We start from the raw sequence: 22,858 nt of genomic DNA, 5'->3' as shown, positions 1-22,858 counted from the left end.
CTGAACAAAATAGCTCCCTGCCATTGTACAAGCAGCATGCGATCCTGAGATGGCACCGGGCAGAGGAGGTGTTGCTGGCAGCCCCGCGCTCACCCCGTAATGGGATCCGACCTCCGCACCGGAGAGGTGCAATCCTGCTGTAGGGCCTGTGGGGCCATGCTGGGTAACTGGGGGGATGGTCACCCTGCAGGGAAATCCAAATGATTGCTTGCGATGAGAGAGGAAAAAATGAGGCAAAGGGCAGTAAACTCGCATAGGTTCCTTCATACGTGATCACCACAGGTGGGATAAGGAGGAACTGTCATTGTCTTGAAAGGTGGTAGAGGCTGTTCATGCTGGAGTTAACTGCGAAGTCGCTTTAATATGGGGGGAAAAAAAAGAAAACAAAAAACAGCACCCAGATGTCCATATTTACTGCTGTTAACTTCCATGGAAGTCCAGGTCTGAGGTTGCTGTCTTCCCTCCAAGCAGTAGGTCAGCATGGCTCTCTATGGGTGCTATGGGTGCTCAGTCACTGTGCTCCCTGGTGCTGCTCCATGTCTGCCAGCACCACGGCTCTCTGTGCAGGAGCCAGCCAGGCTACAGCCAGGCCTTCACTCATTGCTTCCAGAAAGAAACCTCTCTTCATGACTTCCTCTTGTTGTCTTTTCCTTCTGTGCACGTTTACTGGAGGAGAAGTCCTTGTGAGCGGGCAGGGAGGTGCGGAGCTCAGGCCCCACTGCTGCCTTATGACCTGCATCAGGCCAGCATGGCCCAACAGCCCGACCCTGGGCCTGCTGAGCACACACAGAGTATCTGCATGTAACACAAACAGCAACAAAAAACAACCCAAAACCAAAACACCACGAACCCACGAGCACGGCGGGGCTGGGGGGCTGAATTTTAGTTAAATAAACTGCAGGCCTGGGCCTCCTGCCACCACACCAACCACGGCTGTTTTGTTTTAATCGGCTGCATGGATTGCAAACTACTACCGGGAAATAAATAATAATAATAATCAAATAAAGTCAAACAGAGGGTGAAAAACATCCCCCAAAAATTATTGTTGTTTTCTTTTTTGTTGTTGTTGTTGGTAGAATAACGTGGCTCTTCCCTGCAGGCTCAGCAGGGAGCTGTAGGCCGCAGCCAACATAGGGCCTCCCTGGGCCTGGGGCCCTCTGCACTCCAGCCCCCAGCCTGGACTCCTCTTACAGCAAGGAGAGCAACTGGCAAACCCACATCCTCCAAAGATTTCATGTTTAAAAAATAAAATTAAATAAATATATCTATATCTCTTTTTTAATTTTTTTTTTTGTTTTGTTTTAAAAACCCAATCCTCAAATAAAATTAAACTCCATCCTTCCAAACAAACCTACCCACCATAGAAGGCAAACAAAAGACCGCCCCGGATCCAGAGCCCAAGCTTCCCCCTGAGCCAGGTAATGCCAGATGTACGTGCAAGGCCATGGAACAGAACAAAGTCACAATCATAACAACACAAAAGAGCAGTCAAATGCTGACAAGGCAGCTCCAAGCTGCTCCCCAACCGCCCCAGCGCTCTGCCCTGCATGGCTGCCGTCCTGCTGCGCTCCCTCCCTCGCACAGGGCAGAAGAAAAGAGAAAATTGACAAAAAAAAAAAAAAAAAAAGAATCCAGCCATGATTATCTGAACTGTCTTCCTCCTCTCCGAGGCTTCTCCTTTCCCACCTGGCGCCAGGCTGCCTGCAGCCCCAACCGGAGGGACGCTGCTATTTATGAGGTATGGGAGATGGACACTGCGAGCTACTGTACCTGCAGACATCTGTGGTCTTCTCCTGGGGAAGACTCAAAGAGTTGCATATTCCAGATCCTCATGAGCAGTGATTCAGTTTCTGCTCATGTGATAAAAGCTCCCTCTACAGAGTGAGCATGCCCAGAGGAGACCATTTCACTGCTCCCTCCAAGCTGCAGCCATTTCACAGAGAACCTGCAGGCTCCAGCGTCCATTGGAGCGGCGATCAGCCCGGGCATCCCAGGGACGCCCCGGTAATGCACATCATCTGTCAACTTTCTGACAGGGTGCCAGGCCTCAAAATGATTGCTTGCCTGGAAATAAAAAAAAGGCCTTTTAAACCCAGAATGTGTTCTGTTTCAGTGGCCTTCAAGAGTAGCCCTTCTCCACAAAAACAAAAGGGAAGGGGAGCTGGGATAAGGGGGGACGCGGTGTGGTGTGGGGACATCCCTGCACTGCTTTTGTACTGCTTAATCAAGGGTCTGACCTACGAGGAGGGGGATGAAGGCACACGGGTTAAACTGGTTAAGTGTGCAGTGTCCAACTGCAAGAGGATTCGAGATGTGACCTGCTGAGATATGAAGGGGTGCTGGCTTCTACTGCGAGGATTTATAATACAACATGACCTGGTACAACCAACCTCAAAAGCATATCACAGCCATGATCACTAAAAAGAGGGGGGACAGCACAACGAAGTGATAGCGAGTGCACTGCGAGGTGCAGTAGCTCTGAGCTCAGCCTATGTCAAACCATATGATACATCTGGTCTAGCCAGCGAGATAAAAGAACGTTTTAGCTTCAAAATAAAAGTAGTTTGTCTCTGTTCTCCTTAACAATTAAGCTCAAACTCTTGGCAACGTTTGCATCTGCTCATGCTCCCAGAGAAACCCAAACAATGCGCAGGAACATCTGCAGGCAGAGCAGAGCTGGAAAGATGAGAGCACAAGGCGGGCAGTGGGGCTGGCAGTGGGGCTGGCAGTGGAGCTGGCAGTGGGGCTGGCAGTGGGGTGCCCCATGGCTGCAGGGCTGCCCGCGTGGGGCAGGAAGGAGAACCCAGCCAGAGGAGTCAAGGAGGAAGAGGAAACTCAGACACAGGCTGTGGCACCTCCTGGCTGCTCTTGGCCAAAGCAAAGCTATTTTCCATGAAATCAGAACACAGAAGATGATTGTCTTTAAGGCTAACTGTAACAATGAGGACCAGCTCAGTGTAGTGTGTTGCAATGGGCTGTTGGGGGCTGGGAACAGCCTGTACAGAGCGGGGGATAAAGCCATAGAAATCCATTGCGAGGTTTTGAGAAGCCCAATGATTTTATTTGCTTTGCACCCTGCATGAAAAGCGAGCATCCAAACTTACACCTCCAACACAAGCATGAAGCCAACGCCTGCTCTGCTCAACCCATTCCCTCCTCTCCTGTGCTGAGCAGCGCCAGCACGTCCTGCTATTGTGTCAGCATCAGAGACCAAGCAGCTACTTCACCACCGTGTCCTTGCACATTTGCAAAGCAGCGATAGTTAAAGCAGCAGGAGAGCTGCTCTGGGTCTGCTTCAGCTCAAGTGACATTACTTTTCTGTCTGCACTCTAGAGAAGTTTCACTACTAAACAGTTAAAACACACAAGGCTAAATGGAGATGACTGAAATTCATAGGGAATGAATATTTGAGGTGACAGTAGAAAGCAAGGATCTCTCTTTCAGCCACTGGGTTTTTGTTTGATGTAAACTTTTAAGTTTTAATGTACATAAAATGAGATTTTGCTGACCTATCTATCAATCGCTGAAAGGCAGAGAGGTAAGTCATCGAAGGCAGCCCCAAAAACTCAAAGCAAAAGCAACGAGAACTGGCTCTGCAGACTTGAGTTGTATTATCCACAGCATCAAAAGATTACTGTGCTTCAAACCAGAGATGGCTCTGTAGGAGTGCTGCCTTTCCTTGCAGCATGAAATTACCCAGCTTTCATTAAAAACACAGAAATAGAAACAAAGATATTCCTAAGTGCAAAGCCAATGAGGGACCACAGCCAACATCCAGAGGGAAAAGGACAGGGACCCATCCTGCAGCACTCAGTCTTCCCATCGCACCCCAATCCTACAGATGTTTTTACTGCTGAGGTTAAAAATACACCGAGAGCAGAAGCACCCAGAGACACTCTGCACATCTCATGTTCAGCCCTAAAGATGTGTTAATCAACCACAGGGATCACGCTGGTGCAGGCAGTCCAACAATCAATGCTTGGATCCGCACCATGCCAGCATCACCCCGGGGCTGCAGCCCCATCTCCCCATTTCCTGAAGATTAAACCCTCTCCCAAGTAGTTCCCACAAGACAGGAAGCCTTCCCCCCACCCGTGACGCAGGCTGGCATGTTGGAGGTTTAACCATTCAGCAACTTGCTGCCTGCAGAAGCCCACTGCCCTGCCTTCCCCTCTCCTGCAAAATGAAACACGTCTCCAAAATGGCTGGGGAAGGGGATTTGCAGCAGCCCACACTCCATGAAGCATCCCCCTCCATCTACCCCAAGGACTCCCCACCAAAGCATGGTGCAAAGCATAGCACTCCCCATTTCCAACGACATCCCAACAGGGCTCACTCTGACACTCAGCCTCCCTGGCCTTGGTTCCCCCACTCAAAGCTTGAAAACCCCTTTCAGAAATCTCACTTTTCCAAGACCGAGGCAGCAGCACAACACAAAGGACAGTGGGTTCCTGAGGGCTTCTGCTTAATTACACCATTACACATGGCATTTTCACAGCTCCCTTGCAGTGGAAACACAAGTGGGAAGCAAGGGGAGATGTTGCTTTCCATAGGAAGAACAATATTTAGCCTGGTAAAACACAGGGGTTCTCCTCTCTCATCTCGGACCCTCCACCCGCTCATAGCTGAAGCTCCTTTGGGGCCTCCTCAGAAGTTATCCCACAAACACAACGAAACAAACCACCCCCAGGAAGGGGCTCTGGGTGCACAGAGAGCACTGCTGGAATCCCGACTTCTTTTGCACAGCTACGAAGTGCTGCTCTGCTCAGCCACAAGCTCTTACAGCGCCTCCTTTCCCCCCCCTCCCCCCGGTGACTATTTATACCACTTCCTAAGCAGAATGCCCATTCCCAGCACACACTGATTGTCCTCAGCATATTGAGAGAGCTCGAACGTCCACATCCAGCTAACAGCTCTGAAGGAGCCTTCACTCATTAATACACACTTCTGGAGCCACAGTTTTCTCTGCCTTTCAAAGCTCAATTATTATTAGTTTTTACCCAAATCTTTCCAATCCATCTCCCCTCCTCCTGCTTTTAGTATCAGCAAACTGCCTTTCGTTAACAGCCAACATGAAACATTCACCAGGACACCGTGTTGGGTACATCACATACAGCACAAATGGGACTAAAAGAGTTTAAAAAGGGGGAAAACAAAGAGAAAATACTAAGATGCTGTTGTGACAGATGCAGAGAGGTGAGCTCTGTGGAAGATGCTGCTGTTCTTTGATAAGAACATACGCTGAGTTGGTTCATTTTGGGGCGCAGTCCTAGAACTTTATTTAGAAGCATATTGGCCAGTCAGCTGTAATTCAGAACATACTGTAGTCCTAACAGTTCCCAATTAGAAACTCCTTCAGCTTTAACTCGTAGCAACCGTGGGCTCCTTCTGTTTAAGAAAGCTGAAAACACCATTTCTCCCCTTCATTCAACTACTGCACATCAAGAGCTTCTACCGAAACAAATGCAGCCTTACTAAGGGAGGGTGCAAACATTGCTTGCACAGCCCAGCTCAGCGACAGCAAGCAAGCTTCCTGGCTCAGCCACGCTCCCAGTTTGCTCAACAAATGGTTTATGGGGTTGTTTGGGGGCTGGGAGGTGGGATGGGAGCAGCACAAAGCCACGCTGCTTATTAGCAGTCCTCTGCCAGCAGAGCAGCAGGAAAATGGCCGCTCACATTCAACCTCGCTTCTGCTGCACCGCGTTGCTGGAACACCAGGGCTCTGCCCAGCAGCCTCACGTGCTCTGCAGTTCTTTGACCTCACACCTTTGTTGTTGTTTTTTTTTAAGCATTAGGGCATTCACGTGAAAATAAGCAAACTCTTCACTGGGAGAGAATGAGCTCTTCATGGTGCTTTGCTCTCCCTCCCCAAACCATGAACTCCTGCGTTGCAGCACCGCAGTCAATGGCTCTATAAGCGATTCCACTGACATTATACATTGCTGCAAGGAACAGAAGGAGCAGATGAACTCTCTACAAACAAAGCCCTTGCCTTCATGCAAATATCAGCAGTTAAGAAGAGCAGAGAAATAAAGCAAGCATGATGCACATAAAGGATTGGCTCAGATGAGGCTGCTTTTCAGCAATTGCCATAAGGTGGCAGTGGGTCTTTAAGGCTACCTTACACCTTGCACACAAGCACAATAGGAAATTATCACACCAGTGGTTTTCAGCATCCCAAACTGCTTCATCAAATTTCCTCATCAAGGGAGCCAGACCATACATGAAAACATGGGACCCAGGTCATTTCAGCGCCAGAGTCACGCAAGGAGAAAAAGCCACTGGGATCAAATTGGAAGAGCTGTAAACACAGCCCCCATCTGAGCCAAAATAAATCAAGCCCTTTTACTTTCCATGTACGATTACAATGCCATTTATTTTACATAAACGCTTCTCTTTGTGCGTTCACCCAACCACAAACAAGCCAGCATCCATTAACAGAGAGTGCAGCTTGCATCACCAGGATGCATGGACTCAAGCTGGCTTTCTGCTGGGACTGCCAAAACCAGCCCCTACCAAGCTGGACCCTGCATGGGAGCCGAGCTGCCCGTTGGCTGGGGCTGGGTCCTGCCCTGTTTGATTGCCCAGAGGAGGAGCTGGAAGCACTGGGTATGCCAGCAACGTGGAGCTGGGCAACAAAGACGCGTGAAGTTCAGGCAGCAACGTGAGTCATCACACAGACTGACCTGAGCGTGTCAGGCCGTCACCTGGGACAGAGCCATAAAACAACGTGTGCTCCGCTCTCCGCCATGTGCTGATCTGCGTGATGGAAAGCAGCAGGGCTGCCCTGAGGAGTGAGCCAGCCTTGCTGCATGCAATCTGAAGGCTGAGACTGAAGAGCATTCTGCTAATAAAAGCGATAACTTTACAATGCCAAAGCCTGCACAACACCCTGATGCAACAAGCCTCACCTTTGCTCAAACCACACCAGCACCACCAGGGACACCCAGCAGCACCTCACCCAGCACAGCCCACTAACACTGGGGCTGGACAGGGCTGCAGCCATGCACACAGTGCACCAGCCCAGCTTCACACGTGGCCCTGCTCCTTCCACAAACCATTCACCAACGCGTTAAACCCAGAAAGCAGCGCACGAATAAAAGCTAATCTCAGCCAAAGGAACAGACGCACAGATTCCCCTCCTTTCCTTGCAAATTTGGAAGAGCTGATTTGGCAAGATTTGTTTGCAACCCTTGGAATGCAAACCGAGGAAGGGAGCTGGAGTTTGACGTTCCTTCACCCTCCCACAATCGCAGACAGATCTCAGCACTGAGCAGGCCCGTGCCTCACGAGGCTTCCCATTAATGATAATTAGTGCTTCGTGCGCGGAAGGCGCAGTGCTGGCAGCCAGCCTGGCTCCTCCGGGCCACCACCCTGGAGCTCGCCATGTTCCTGCTGCATGGAGGTCAGGATTTTCCAATGCACAGGATGCAGCACAAAGCCGGCCAGTGGTGGTGCTGGGGCAGAGCAGAGCCCCAACCGCTTCCAGCAGCCGCCCTACCTGGGCACGTGGCCGTCCTCTGCCCGTGGGCCTGCTCCTCCTGCAGCCATGCATCCATCTCCCTCTATGGGTGCAGCTTCAACCCCGGAGCATGCTCAGTGCAGGCTGATCTTCAGCCATTACAGAGCTTTGATGACATGTAAGCAGAAGGAAGCGTCATTAGCAAAAGAGGAAGAAACAAAAAAAGGTGAGGGATTCTCCCTGCCCAGCGATGTCCTGCACCCATCAGCACAGCTCCGGCTGTGGGGGTGCTGAGCCTGCCAGCTTCTTGGCTTTAGAACAAAAGCAAGGCAAGCCCTGTCTCAGTGAGCCTCCTGCAGAAAGGAGCATTGCCTCCAGACTCAAACCAACATGTTTTTCACCCTGGGCCTTCTACAAAATACAATATGTTCACAAAATACCATTCATATTCTCTCCCTCGTAGGCTTCAACTGCTGCTTTTAGTTCATAACACAGACAGTGCTTCGCTCTCTCTTAAAGCTAACTCCACGCCGCCTCATCGCTGTAACCTTGACGATTATTCCCAATGAATTTGCAATAACAGCACGATGGATGAGGGGGAGAAGCCTACAGTGCAAGACCCTTCCTGCTGTGCTTTGCTACGAACCTGCACTTTAAGGGAGGTTTGGAACCCTCCATCCTCACATTTCCTATCGCCCATAGAGTAAGAATGTTTCAAAGCAGAATACATAGAGGACTTTTTTTCTCCTCTCCAGTTTTCCAAACAACAACACAGGCACAACAACAACAACACAGCAATAAGGGAATGCCAAAAATGAGCCCATTGCCTGCACCAGGCATCCAAGGGAATGACAAAAAGACCAAGAGATTCTGAGCAATGCAATAAGCCACGTTAGATGCGTGATTTTCACCAGCACACTTGAGTCAGATGCACTATGCAAACAGCTCTGCGTTTCGCTCTCCTACTTGAGAGATCTCTCTTCTCCACTACATTCAACCTGAACACCAACCTCGAGCTTTTCAGCAAACCATTTGTGACAGCAAAGCGTTGGCATTCACATCTGACTCCTGGATGCAAGGCAGCCCTCTGTGCCAAGCAAGTTGCGTTGTCCTACAACATTATTACAGCACAAGGGATCTGGCACAGCAACCTGCGATAAACCACGGACATTTGGAATACAGCACTTCTCTGCCCCCAGACCTCGACTTCTGCTGCAGCATTTCCTCAGAGCATTTACCCCCCAGATCCCTCATAGGGATCTCATAGGGACACCCATTTGCAGGGCAGGATGCGATCCACTCCTCACCACGTCATGCAGCACCTCCGCTCAGCGCAGACTGGCAAACCCTGCCGACAGATTCTATTCTCATCCCCTCCCATGCCTTCAAATTGGAGGTGTTTAAAAATAATATTCAGACCATATCATCCCGAGGCACGTCTGCTGAATCTAGCGGTGTTTGCATCTCGCACAGCTCAAGCATGTCAAGTTTGTTTCCTTGGAAACAAAGACCAATTTGCAAGCATTGCTTTCTTCCTTCTTTTTATTTTTTTTTTTTCATGTTAATGAAGACATACCTGCAGCTCTTGTTGATGCAAAGGAATTCAAGTTGCTTCACATACAAAAAAAAAAGTTCGTAAGAACTTTATTGTTAATTATTAATACATTTTGCTAATGAACAATTGGTTGCTGCACCGAGGGAAAACCAGTTCACTGCTATTTAAAAATCCCTTCTTCCCCTCAATAGACGCACACTCAAGGCAAGGCATTTATATTGTCTCCTTGGGGAGAGGGAGGGAAGAAGAGGAAAAGCAGATTCATGTGCTTACCATGGGCTAAGTACAAAGTTCCAGCGGAGGAACAATCTCAGAGGGAAATCCTGCATTGCTCCTAACACGCTGCGCCAAGAGATGCACCAGCACTGCTTACCTGCTCCACGCAGACTGGAGAGCAAGCACAGGCTCAGTAAGAAGGAAAGCAGTAATATCTTGTGGCCAGCTACAAGCCCAACTTTTTCTCATTAAGGGAATGCATTAGTGCTTAAATGGGGAGTCAGCCTTTCCATGCACCTAACTATTCTCCCAGTCAGCCTGCTCTCATCAAAGGTCCTCACATTGAAGGCTGTAAATCCTGCAGCAGTGACACACAACCTCTCTGGGTGGGCAAGACAGAAGAGGGAGGGCAACACACAGAGCTGAGTTATCCACAGCCTGCTTTGCAAAGGGAATTGGTACCCACACCTACCATAGCCCTTGTGGTGCATTACCGCTACTCAGTACCTGTCAGATAAGGAGTAAAATGGATGCATGTGAGAGCAGCAATCAGTAAATACGTGCACTCTATACCACGTATAGGTTGGTGCTATAATTGCTGAGGTATATCCTAACTAGTACCATGGCTTTAGAGCTTTGGGCACTGCTCTGGCCAGCATGAATTCTGGGGGAAGAGAAAGGAAAACAATCTTGCTCTGCATTTGACTGGAAAGAATTCATACAGGAGAAAGTATCTAAACATCACTGTGCAAAATAGAACCAGACAGATGCGCTGTGATTTGCTTAAATATATTGCAACAATAAAATAGCCGTGGCTTCTTTGTAATATAAATTTACAGCATTTCCATTTCACAGAAAAACTGAGGCTGGGAGAATTGACTGCTGTGTTTCTGGAGATGCTCTACATTAAGGCATGGAAGAGTGGAAGATGAGCAAAGAGCCCCAGCACCTGATGGAGCTGTGGGTGTCCCCGTGCACTGCAGGGAGTAGGACCAGATGGCCTTTAAGGCCCCTTCCAACTCAAATAACTCTATGATGTCACCTAAACACACCCTGTTCCCAAGGAGGCTGTAAAGCAAAGTTTGACCTTAAACTATAAAAATGCAAAAAGAGGCTGCACCCATTGCGATACGCAGACAAAAGGGAGAAGAACGTGGTCCATAAATAGCACAACAAGCACAAATTTTCCTGCAGCAGTGAAGCTTGCATGGACTGGTCTGTAGATGAATGCCAGGACTGGGTGTTCACACAGCACAGCTAAATGCAAGAAGGGCTGCCAGCAAATGGGATGTTCTACACAGGTCTGAGTGACAGAGTATCAAAGAACCATAGAACAGCTTGGGTTGGAAGGGTCCTCAAAGATCATCTATCTACTTGCCAACCACCAAATCCAGCACCAGCTCAGGCTGCCCAGCACCACATCCAGCCTGGCCTTGGGCACCTCCAGGGATGGGCAGCCAGCACCGCTGGGGCCTCACCACCCTCTGAGGAAAGAATTTCCTCCTAAAGTAAAAAAATTCCTCCTTTTTTCCTTTCTGAGCCCAGATCTCCACCTCCTCCTCTCCTTTGCAGAGAACATTTATGGCAACGTCCCCCATTACATTACGCCTTGTATTTTCACTTTCTATGACCATAAATCAGAAATAATCCACGCTCATCATCACACCGTTATTATTCTTCAAATTAAAATAATACAGGAAATTGCACCGGAGCTTCAGGTTTCAAAAGAAATAAACCATGCCACATAAAAGAACGGGCTTTTTCTTCCTTTTTCCCCCAAAAAATACCCTAAAATATGTGCTTTCATAGCCTATTTTTGAGCCCCCACGCTGCTGTCCCACCCTCTGTCTGCCTTACACAGTGCAAGGCTTAGTGGGGCTGCAGCCCCAGCCCCATCCCACGCAGCCACAGGTCAGGCAGAGCAGGGACAGCATTAAGTGCTCTCCATCATTCCTGGGAAAGCAAAGAAACTCGATTACTCATCGAGCGATTAAAATGTGCAAACATTTTGCTTGGTGTTCCGACTGCCACATTTAATATTTCGAGCAGCATCCAGGCCAATATTGTTGCTTAATTTAACATAACTGGATCCCGAATGCATTTCTAACAGATTAAACCACAGAAATATCCACATGTTTTAATGGGGATTTGGCACCGCTCAGAGCCAAACAGATTTCAGCAATATTTTTGGACTACAGATTCCTTCAGAAGAAAAAGAAAGCCCACTGCTGATGTATCTGCATTCCCCGCACCTCGAGTCTTTATGATTTAAGTGCAAATTGAAACCCCTAAATATTGAGTGCCATTATAATTCCAGCAACATCTGGACAATTCTCTTGGCCTCGTGAAAGATTTCGGGCCCCCTGCAGAGGGCTCAGCCCATGTTCATGCAGAACAACCCCTTCTCCATCCGCACGCTCCACTCTGAGCCTGTAGTTTCTATGCCAACAAGCATCTGTACTCCTTAAAAAGCACACTGAGATGTGGGGGGAGAAGATTTAGGATGTGATAAAGAGTTTCCGTTCATTGGGTTGGTATTTTTTTCTTCTTGGTTGGTTTTGTACCCTCTTTTAAATCATCCATTCCTCGTTTTTTGGGGGTTTCTTGGGAGGAAACCACAAAAAGGCACATCAGCCATCACCTCTGCCATGGCAGCTTTTCCACCCACACCACAATAAAGCACTGATTCACCAGGTAATGCTCATCAGTCAGACAAGATTCAAACAGCACAGAGCTGGGTGGGCTCTGAGCAATGAGCTGCTGCAGGGCCAGCCTGCTCCCATGGGGTATCCAACCTCCCCAGCCTCCAGCACTGATGGACAAACACACCAAAACTGAGGACAACGTTCCCCATTAACACCAGATAACTGCAGGGATTCAATTGCAGGCAGCCCATCTTGAGAGAGCAATCCTACATAAGACGTGCGCTATCTACTGCAGCAGGCATGACCCCATTTTAATATGCAGAAGGAAGAAAAAATGGTAATCCTACAGAACACAGAGCAAATAGCACTCTCTGGGACTGCTTGAATACCACCCTATTAAAATACAAACATGTTCCTACAGTAGCTCAATGATTTTAAACATTCACCATCTTTTCATTTCAGGTTTTAAGCATTTTGCCTGGCAACCCTCTGAAGGGCGAATTGTTACGGAAATAGGAAGACAATTAATTTTCCTTTATTCTGGAAGAGGATTATTGGAATAAATAAAATAATCAGCTTAGACAAGAACACAATTGCAACTTATGAAAAACAGAGGTCTTTCTTCGTTTTTGTTTGCAAAGAAAAGATTTCCTTGGGTGGAGTTTGAAAGGCAAGAGCAGAAGTTTGGGAGCTAAATAACCTTGGACTGTGAGCTCACAGCTGTCTGTCCATCTACCCACCCATCACAGCTCTGAACACCAGCATATTAGGGTCCCCTTCCATCCACACTCAGAGAATGCATGTTGAGTCCATTGAAATGAATGAATTTATCTGTATCAAGTACTGTAGGAGAAACTGGGCTTCCAACCCAAGCAGAGGAGAGCTGCGTGCTGATGCTTACCAATGAGTGCCAGGGAAAGGTCTCAGCACTGACAGTAGGAATGAACAACAGAGCCTTCAGGTTCGTGGTAGCGTGAGATGAAGTCGTCATTGATGAGAAATTCTGGGGATAGCTTGGTAAGAAGCGCCCTGTTGTTCCTGACAGACTCCTCTAGCAAGCAGAGTGAAGTACAAAAATAGCATGGAAACTTTGGTCCAAGGTTGCTACGGCCTCAAGAAAGGAAAAAGAGGTAATTGATGGAGGCACAGATTGCTGGGAACACAGAGGACTGCAAAAGGACTGAGAAATCAAATTGATGATCTGGAAAATTAAACGAGATGATGAGCTCACAGGTTAATGAGGAGAAGCAGAGTCGTGGCTCAGGATGGTTACAGGGCTGGTAAGGTTGGGTATCCCAGCCCTTACACCTGAGCCTGGATGTATCCCCCTTCTTTTCACCACAGACCCAGTTTTCCCAAGCATACTGTATTGGATTGCTTTTCCAGATCTCAGAAGCCCAAACATAGGCTCTCCACACATACCAGCTCATTAAGCCTCAGCCACTACAGGAATTGAGTTACCCAGCTGATTTCACAGCCAGGTTAAGAAATGCTGCTCCTTCCCCTGAGCCTGGAAGCCCCCTTATTAACCCCCAGGGATGGGGAGTGGAAATCCTCTAATCCCAGCCTCTTCCAGCCTGCTGGGTCAGCTCTCCAGGGCCCCAGCAGCTTTGGGCACAGAGATGCTGCTGCAACAAGGAATGTTGAAATGCTCAGGAAGGCATGAGATAAAACCACTCCTTTAGAAGGTGAGCCCCTGGTAAGGCATGAAGTCAGGGAGCTGCTGGGCCTCCCAACAGAGAAGATTCATCACAGCAGCTAATTACAAGGCTCATACCGTAATGCCTGGTTTTAAAGTCATTAGTGACTGACTCAAGGTTGGCTGAAGCATTTAGGAAGACAGAAGAGAAGGCAGCAGGCTCTGAAGTGGTCACTGACGAGGGAGGGCTCTGCATTCCCCAGCTGTAACTGCCTCCTTCCTGCAATGGCTGCAGTCACACCAGATATCTTCAGACCCACCTGTGAAACTCAGTTCCATTTGCTTCTGTTTCAAATACTGCTACGCTCACAAATTCAGCTTTCAGTTCCTCCAGAGAGCACATTTATGCTGATGGAAAAGGGTCACAACCAGCCATACATGCAGGGTTTGCAAAGAAACCAGAACCTGCAATTCCAGGCAATGGATCCCCCCAAAACCCCAAGTTCCACCTGATCCCCACAGAACCATGGCAGCTTTGTTCTCACAACTCCCAAAAGAGCGCTCAGAAAGCAACGTCCCTCCCATATAGATTAATATGGCTGCATCTCTATCATTTTCCTTACCCCCATCAAAAAGAGGATATAATTAATCTGTCCTCAGTGAAAATTACAATGATTTTCAAACAGCCAGAAACAATCTATTTGCATTTGGCAGTTAATTATTCCCCTTACGCGCACACCCAGCAATGTTCCCCCAAACCCATTCTCAGAGCACAGACGGTCTGTGCTGGCCGCAGCTTCTGGAAGGGAGGAGAAAAGGAGGGATGGAGCTAAAATCCTCAACATTGGGCTGCCAATGTTTTCACCGAGTGCTCAGCATCCTCAGCTCAGCTCAGCCCTTATCAAGATTGCCCTCCTGAAGACCAACAGCAGCTTCAGCACTCACCTGTGAGCTGACAGCCACCATTGGGAACCTCCAACATTTGCAAAATCATTGTATTACTTTTCCCTTCTTTGCACCACTCCAAAGAAACACCTTCCAACACACAGCACCGCTCCTGCTGCCATTGGATGCGAATTTAACACTGGGTGACACCAGCACAAGCATCCCAGCCATGCAAGACACAGGTTTTCAGTGGCAGAAGCAGCAGCACAGCAGCTGCACCCTTTGCTATTTGCTCCTCAAAGGAGTGCCACCATTCTACATGCACAGCCCTGGATGGAGATTTGCTCATTGAGCGACTGGAGCTGAAAGGGACGGGGTTTCTTCCAGCCAGACACCCCACCAATACAACCCCACCCCAAAGCCTGGCTGCTGGCTCACATCCATTTCCTCATTGCTCAGCAGGGTTAGCTAGAAGCTTCTAAGAGCAGCATAGAATCACAGAACACCTTGGCTTCGAAGGGGCCTCAAAAACCATCCAGATCCAACCCCCTGCTGTAGGCAGAGCTGCTGACCAAGCAGTAAGAGCAGCTTGCCCAGGGCCCCATACAGCTTAGAGCTGAAGATACAAGCCATGGGTAGGGAGCATTACCTCTCCCTGCACCAGCACCATGAAACAGCCCCAAAACCACCAAGCCATGCGGGTACCGCTGCCCTCCATCACTGTGCTTCAACAACTTGGCCAACATGGACGCAGAGCACCCAGGGCACCGAGCCCCATCCTCCAGCCAGGCTCTCAGCACAGGGTACTTGCTGCACTTACCTCACTGCCCAGCCGCCCTCAGCACCGAGCCGCCTTCAAGCAAAGCCAAAATAATGCCTCAACAGTCCTTTTCCTCCCCATCTGACACGGGCTCATGGCTCCTCATGCAAGGGGAGGAGCAGGCAGCGCACACAGAAAGAAGGCTATGACTCGGTAGGCACTCAGAGCCAATCCCTTGGCACATTTTCTCTCCAACAGGCGCAGGAGGCATCGAGTCCTGCTGGCTTCTGAGTGCCCCTATGGAAGGCTGGGTGCTGCCCCACACCACAGCACCAGGCAAAGGCCTGGCACTGCGGGAGGATTGCTTTGGCCTGGAGGGAAAAAAGAAACCACGACATGAAGGTCACCCATAAAATCATTCCGCAGCTCCCTCTTCCCCGGCTCTCCTAGAGAAAATCCTCACCAAACCCTCAACCTTAAAGGAGAAACACAAAAAGACATGGACATTAATCCCATATACCTCCGTCAATTTTTTTCCTCGTGTCTTTAGAGCAGTTGTTTACTGCAGCCAACTGCAGAGAAATTACAGTAGCTTAACTCTCCAACTCCCTCTAAAGGATTAATCTTCCAGTGAGCATGCTCACGCGAGATCTTTTTGCAGCAGTTGCATCCATTTCATGAAATGAGGGCTGCTGCAGACATGAGGAAATGCCATTTCAGGACGACAGGCGACGTTAAACAGCCCCAAAACGAAGCGCTAATCCCTGCAGGGCTCAGTGCAGCGCTCAGCACCGGGTGCCCTTCCAGGAAGGGGCTGCTCTGCCGGCCACGTTGTAAAGCACAGGGCTTGACTTTCATCCACAAGCTGGTGGACAATTCGCCCACCAAAGGACGAGGCACAAAGAGGCTTCTCCCACCCGGAGCTTTGCCTTTTGCATCACTTGTTGGCCATCTTTGCTCTTTAAAAATTAGAAAGAATAAAAAAAAAAAAACAAAACCATACAGGGAAGATAATTTGGGGCATGGGGGAGGGGGAAGAGATCAGATGAAAAAGAACAGCTTGAAAAATCTAGTTCTCAACTCGGCAGCACAGAAGATAACGGAGCCTGAGACACATTTAACTCCACAGATTAAGGACCCATGCAAATGAGGATTTGCTGGTAGACAACAAATCCAGTGTCTAAACAAGGCCGTCCAAGTAATTTCGCCCATTCTTCCCCAGACCATTGTGGGTTGGAATTAAATGCTCTATTGGAGGCATTGCTCCCACACCCCAGAGAGCACACCTTGAAGCAGAGCCTTCCTGCTGGAAAGAATGCTCTGAAATTAAAGGCAAATATTTATGCTTTAGGAAGAGCTTCTTCCATATCCCACATTCCTGGGGCTGCTGCTCCCTTTCCCACACATCAGCTGCATCTCCTGCTGAGCAAAGATCTGAACCTGTGTTTCTTTCAAGCCTTGAGTGCCTTCGATGCCATGAGTCCCTTTCTTTATGTTTCAGGCCCTACATATGAATCCTCAAAGAAGGGAACGCGTCATGATAGTGTTAATAAGGACGACGTCTGCTTTTTAAAATGAACGCTCACCATAGCGACCGTCTCCATAAGGGATGATAAAACGTATGGTGACAGTGGATGTTTTATTCCCTCGTCACCTAAATAGAATCACCCACAAAAAGGAAACCTCTGTTACCGTGCATCAAAACAGACGCTTCGTTGTATTTAGAAAGCATCCAAACGGGTTGGTTGGGATGTGTCACAGCACGGGCTGCTCAGCCACCCCTCCCTGCCCTGTCCTTTGAGGACCTAAGGAATGATGCTGCTCTCCTCCTCCCACTCAGCTCAGGTGGAGCTCCAGCTGCTCCATAGAGAAAGGTCTGGAGTCCCTGAGAATGCCTGCAAAGAGAAACCCCGAGTTTAAGGCAGGTAGATGTGGGAGCCTCAGTGCAGGAAGATCATGTTCTGCATTTCCTCCTCTGCTGCAGGATTAACCCAAACATGACGTTGGGATATCAGATACTGTGTTATCCTGACCTGTCATCCCCCGTTTGGAAACCAGTCATCCTCCCTGAGAGATCAGACTTTGAAGACTGCTATTGATTCTTCTTCAAGCAAACAGCCCAAGCTGGCAATCAGTCAATAATAAGCAATTACTCGACAGCCTCTTATCTCCAGATGCCAGCCCAGACGGCTCAATTCATAGAGGCTGCAGGTCAATAAATCAAAGCTGCTCTCAATTCTAAAATATCATCATTTCAAAATGCACCCAGTCTTCAACCTGGCTGAAAAAGCAGCCAAGACAGAGAGATTCCAGCAGCACAGGACACCGCTATGTCACTAATCTGCCAAGCAGCAGATAGGATGTGATGCAGCGACATCCACCTCCAACACTCCTCATCTGTTGTGAGTAGCGTGAAGGTTTCAGCTAGATGAAGAACACGGGAAGGAGGAAGCAGAGCCCTTCTTTGACCAGCCCTCCCCTCTGCCTAACTATGGGTTGGGACTAGATGATCGTAAGGTCCTTTCCAACCCAAGCCATTCTGTGGTTCTATTTCTTGGTGATCCAGACTTACAGCAGACCCTGGTGCAATGGGAACTCTCCATCTAGTACTGCAGAACGTCAGATCCCTGATAATTTCACTCCTTATCCACAAGTTCTCACAAAAGACATGGAAAAGGCCTGCGGGTACCGGCAAAACAGAGCTACTCTTAATATATAATTTGCTTCTGTTGCTAGCAGAAGGTGCCCTACAGGACAGTGCATCCTCCACATCGAGTATTAACTGCTGGCACGGCAGCAGGTACGTGAGGTCTGTACCAATGAGCCACGTAGCACAGTAAATCCAAGACCCTGAGAGCCTGCAAAGCATTCTGCACGAGCAGGAAAGCTGCCAGAGGTCTAAGCAATAACAAACACATAGAGAAGAATATAGCAAGGCTTGGGAACGTGGTGTCTCTAAGTGCAGGGGACTGGCAGGCCCGTAACATGGAGGCACCTTGATGTGTTTGTCCCAGGACTGAATATATTTGTGCAGTGCTCACGACCCAATCTTACAGACTAAGAACTGCCCATCAGATTGCAAAACCAGGATACACAGAGCCTGACAGACCAATAGGGGAGGCCCTGGGAAGCAGGAACAGCCCCACAGCTGGCACTCACTCCTCACCCTCCGCCTGCCATCAAACACAGGCCATGGTCCCAAAGGGGACCTGAGTCCAGCAGCTGTTGGAGGTCTGGACGTCCAGGTGAAGACCAGCAGGCAGGGAATTCCTGCAGCCCTACTCACCAGCTGGATCCTGCCACAGCTTCTGCCTTCAGCAACATGCAGAGTGCTGAGTTCTGTGCTTTGGCTGTGGCTGGGACACAGGAAGCTGTGGGAAGCAGCCCAAAATCTGAAAGGGATTTCTCCTCCTCTTCTTACCCACAGAGCATCTGCAGGTGGCTCTTACACCATCAGCCTCACAGGCAGCATCACGGCAAAGCGTGGAAGAGTGCTCAAAAAAAAAACCCAAAGTGTTAACTCATAGTACTGCATTGCTATCACCATTTATAGCAAAGCCATAAAATGCCAAAGCAGCCGACAGGATCCCACAGACCGCACTGCAGGGCAACCCCTGAGCCCTACAGCCAACCAGAGGAACTTCCACACAGCACCTGTATGGAGGCACAGCTCACACACAGCTCACACTCCTACCACACACACATGGGCTGGTATATGCAGCCCTGTGTCCAAGCAGCCAGCATCACTGCCAGAGAGGAACAGCTCTCCCTGTAAAGCTGCATGCTGCAACATATTAATTATTACTTTCCAACACCAACACCTACCTACCCGTCCATGGCAATGTGGCACAGCATCCCCATGTCGAAGGCAGCAGACACACACACTCCCTATTGCAGTGCAGCCCTGGGTTAAGGAAGGTGACAGCATCCAGATAACGCAGCAGCTGTGGGCAGCTTAAGCCAAAACCAAGCTTCACCAAACAGCACCTGAATTCATGTGAGGACTTTACCCAACTGCTTTTGGGAAGGCAGATGCTGGGAGGAACATCTGCATCCCCCCCATGCTGCCATTCACCTGCACTATGCACCTCATCCCCAGCTGCAACTGCTGGGGATGCAACTGCAGCTCCTTGAAAACCACATTAAAAAAGAACACATAAAAATAGATGTGAACAACCAAACTGGAAAGTTTGCCAAAGCAACACTTCTGTTTTCAGAAGTAAAAACATGGTTCGTGGCTCACATCTTCCAGATGAAGCCCAAAGCTGCTGTCAGAAACCCACCGAGGAGGTGCTGCACAATTAGAGTCATATTTGCTTTAATCACAAATACTTCAGAACACTCTTCAGAAGGGAAAGTTTCCCATTTCTCTTCACCATGGGGACAGGGGATCACCTTCAGAGCCCCTTTCTCATGCAACACCCTCTTTTTATCTTCTGCCTTAAGGAGGAGCAAACGCTGCAAACTCTCCTTGCATTTAAGTCTTACCACCTTTCTGCACTGCTGCTGCTCAGCTCTCTGCTCTGTGTTCACCAGTCCTGAAGCTGCACATCAGCAAAACTAGAGGAGAAAAGGAAAACAAACCCAAGAGATTTACCTAATTTTGGGATTCAATAGCACAGCGAGTTTGTGCACCCTCTCACTGTGCACAGTACATGCTTCAGAAAGGCTGGGAAATGAGCAGGCTACATCCTGCGCTCGCAAAGCACCACCTACACTTACAAAGCAATAAAGAAAAAGCTTAATTAATCAGCAAGAAAACATTAATGAGCACCCAGCAAGGAAAGGACTCTGCGCTCCTGCAGCGGTCAGCAGCTGCAGTCCCAGGGCAGGCAGATATCTGACTCAGCCATCACCATTCACATTCCTTTTTAAAGGCAGACGCTGTTGAATCAGGAGCGACTCTTGGCAACCCCACCAACTTCCACTCGTGGAGTTTCTGTCATTTAAATAAGAACGTGGAGTATCTCTGGGCACCCGATGGATAAACACAAGTAGGCGAGGGGGCCTCTTGTAATGGGCTCCTTGGCCACGTCTGCAAAATGCCAGCGTGTGCATGGGCTGGTTTCCTTTGGCCAGCTCATGCCTTGCAGCAGCGTGGCTGCAAACACAGTTATCCTCAGCAGCGGGTCAGTTTCCTGTGCTGGTACCCAGGAGATAACTGCACCTGAGAGGGGAATCTGCAGGATGGGTCTGAGATGAGACCAAACCAAACAGCTCTGAAGAAAAGCTGCAATAATTAAAACCCACGTGCTGTTAACGTACAGCTATAGATTGCAAAAGCTGAGCTCGGCTGTGCCAGCCCAACTATCTTGCTATTTACTTCCCCCCAGCTGTGACACCTGCACATTTCCTCCTGCTCCCAGTGCTGGCTCTGCAGGACAATTCACTGTATACACACAGGAGTGAACCTGCATCTTCCATCCTACCACTGTCCCACTTGTTGTCTCCCTGTTCTAAACGGACACAACTCACCACTGCCACCACCCAATTCTCCCTTCAGAAGGAGACACGGCACCAAAAAGGCTGGATGTAACGTTTCATTGCTCCTTTTTGCCCCCCTGCCATCCTGCATATACACAAGCAGCTCAGCCCTGCACCTGCTCAGCTCCCAGCACAGCCACTGCCCCACAGCTGAATGATCTGAAACTTAAACTGAGGGCAAAGAGCCTGCTATGGGGGCAGGCAGCAGTGAGGGTCAGGTGGGAGACAGGAATCCCCTCAGAAGAACATTTCCTGCTCTAAAAGAGGATATGCCGCATGTCCTTGCTGCTAGACATTTTTAATTAAAGCAGGAAAGCCTTTCTATTTTAAACACCTCAGCGATACCAGCACCAAGAGCTTTTCTAAGCAGAGTTTATTCTGGGTTTACATGCATTTCACAGCACTGGCCAAGCCAGCAGAGCTCCAGCAAACTCTCCCATCCCTGTCAGATTGACCCATGCAGCACTGCGGGATGTGCCAGCCCTGGGCTGAGCAGGGGGGCACAATTTCTCCCTGACCCCCAGCATGGGCAGCTCTACAAGCCCTGCATTGTACACCTTTGGCTTCCACCAGCAGGTAACATCCAGCAAAGCATGTCTCAAAGCACCCAAAGGGGCTCCTTGAACCCCTCAGTCATACACTGAACACACCCCAGGACACCAGACAGGCAGTCAGAGCTTGGGAAAACCAGACAGTCCCACCCCAAGGACCTGATGGCACAGAAAGGAGCAGGAGCTGCCCTTGTAATGCCCAGCACAGGGCACAGAGCAGGAGGTGGCAGCGTCTCTTGCTCCATCAAGCTTTGGAAAGCAAAAAGAAACAAGTTTCCCTGGCCTAAAATCATCTCCAAACAGACACAGCTCCATCCCCAGCAAGGACTTTTATTGTATCACCGCTTCAGCAAAGAAAAAGAAACATCATTCTCTCCAGACAGCATAATTAAACTGCAAGAGCTTATTCCAAATATAAACCAGGCCTTTGATTCTGCCTCGACTTGACAAACTGTTCTTCAGACGCTTCCTTCAGTCACATTGGCTCAGCTACATCAGCTTAACAACTGAAGGGCACTGCTGAGGCTTCCTTACAGCTTTGGAAGCCACACTGGGTTGGAAGAGACCCTTAGAGGTCACCTATTCCACCTCCCCTGCAATGAACAGGGACACCCACAGCTCCGTCAGTGCTCAGAGCCCCATCCAGCCTAAATGCTCTGGTGTTATTTAAAGTCTTCACAGAAGGTGAGTTTCCAAACAGCATCAGCTCAGCATTAAGCTCAGCATGGTCAAAGCACGGCAGGGAGAATTGGCAGCAGGGAAATAGAGGTCAGCACTACTTAACATCTGTTTGTCAAGGAAGGGGCAGCTGCAGCTGCAACATATAAGCAAAAGTAACCCTGAGAGCCTCTAATCCACGAAGTTACAAACTTTCCTGCCCTTACCAGGTGTTCAGTGGGGAAAACTCCTTTCCTGGCACCAAGTCACTGCTAAAATGTTGCAAAGCAACCTTGAATCCAACACAACCGGAAAACCCACGTTGTAAATGTGTCCAGGCTCTGGTGTCAGTGTAACATTAACATACCTCACTGTACTACAGGACCGGAGAGAGCATCTGTCCCACAGCCATCAAACACTGCAGCTCACAAAGGAGAAAAGATGACTGTGCATTAAAAGCAACGGCCCTAGGAGAGCAAAGCAGAACCTCTCCATGCTTGTGCTATCAGCTGGAGTAAATGAGGGAGGAGGAAGGGCAGGGCAGGCCTGAAAGGAGCCCTGGATCTCACACCTGTGAAACAGAAAGTGGGAAACTGAAGAGATCACCTGCGTGTTCCCAGCTCAAAGGCACTGCTCATTAGGTCCTGGCTTTTCCTATTATCCCTCCTGCACTCGGTGGCCTATTACAGCAACCTCCTTCCAGCCAGGGACCAGTGAATAGGAAGTGAATAGGGAGCTCTTTGACGAGAGCAGACGCTGCCCCTTAATCCAGTGGGGAGCTCATTGCACTGGCTGCCTCCAGCAGCACCAGCTGGATGTGGGATGAGAGCAGGATCAAAGCCGGGGTGCAGCCCTTATAGGAGCTGATGTGCAGCCACACGAGGCCCAGTTTGGAAGGTGGGGAGCAGCAGGAACCGCAGGGCTGCTCTAAAAGAGGTGGCGAGCAGCGGGGAGATCCATTTGCATTGCAGGTTGTGTCTGTTGGCTTTAAAGATCAAAGCTGC

The 22,858-nt window shown here is 49.2% G+C and overlaps 1 protein-coding gene across 14 annotated transcripts in view; it reads right to left on the bottom strand.

Moving 5' to 3' along the window:
* Nucleotides 1-22,858, bottom strand: part of EHMT1 (euchromatic histone lysine methyltransferase 1) — a 78,335-nt gene that overhangs the window by 54,426 nt on the left and 1,051 nt on the right. For 8 of the 14 annotated variants that reach the window (XM_015878755.2, XM_032448019.1, XM_032448023.1 and 5 more), the window contains exon 1: nucleotides 1,771-1,895. The exons of 2 other annotated variants lie outside the window; for them this stretch is intronic. In XM_015878755.2, the coding sequence (XP_015734241.1) occupies nucleotides 1,771-1,833 (63 nt within the window). In that variant the 5' untranslated portion in view covers nucleotides 1,834-1,895. Of the gene's footprint in view, nucleotides 1-1,770; nucleotides 1,896-7,501; nucleotides 7,526-15,222; nucleotides 15,341-15,682; nucleotides 15,747-22,858 lie in introns of those variants that run through there. 4 more of the 14 variants (XM_032448020.1, XM_015878765.2, XM_015878756.2 and 1 more) reach the window with 4 other exon arrangements.

The sequence above is a fragment of the Coturnix japonica genome, chromosome 17 (assembly GCF_001577835.2).
Source record: "Coturnix japonica isolate 7356 chromosome 17, Coturnix japonica 2.1, whole genome shotgun sequence".
NCBI classification, from domain to species: Eukaryota; Metazoa; Chordata; class Aves; order Galliformes; family Phasianidae; genus Coturnix; species Coturnix japonica.
This window is presented reverse-complemented; position numbering and strand designations above follow the sequence as displayed.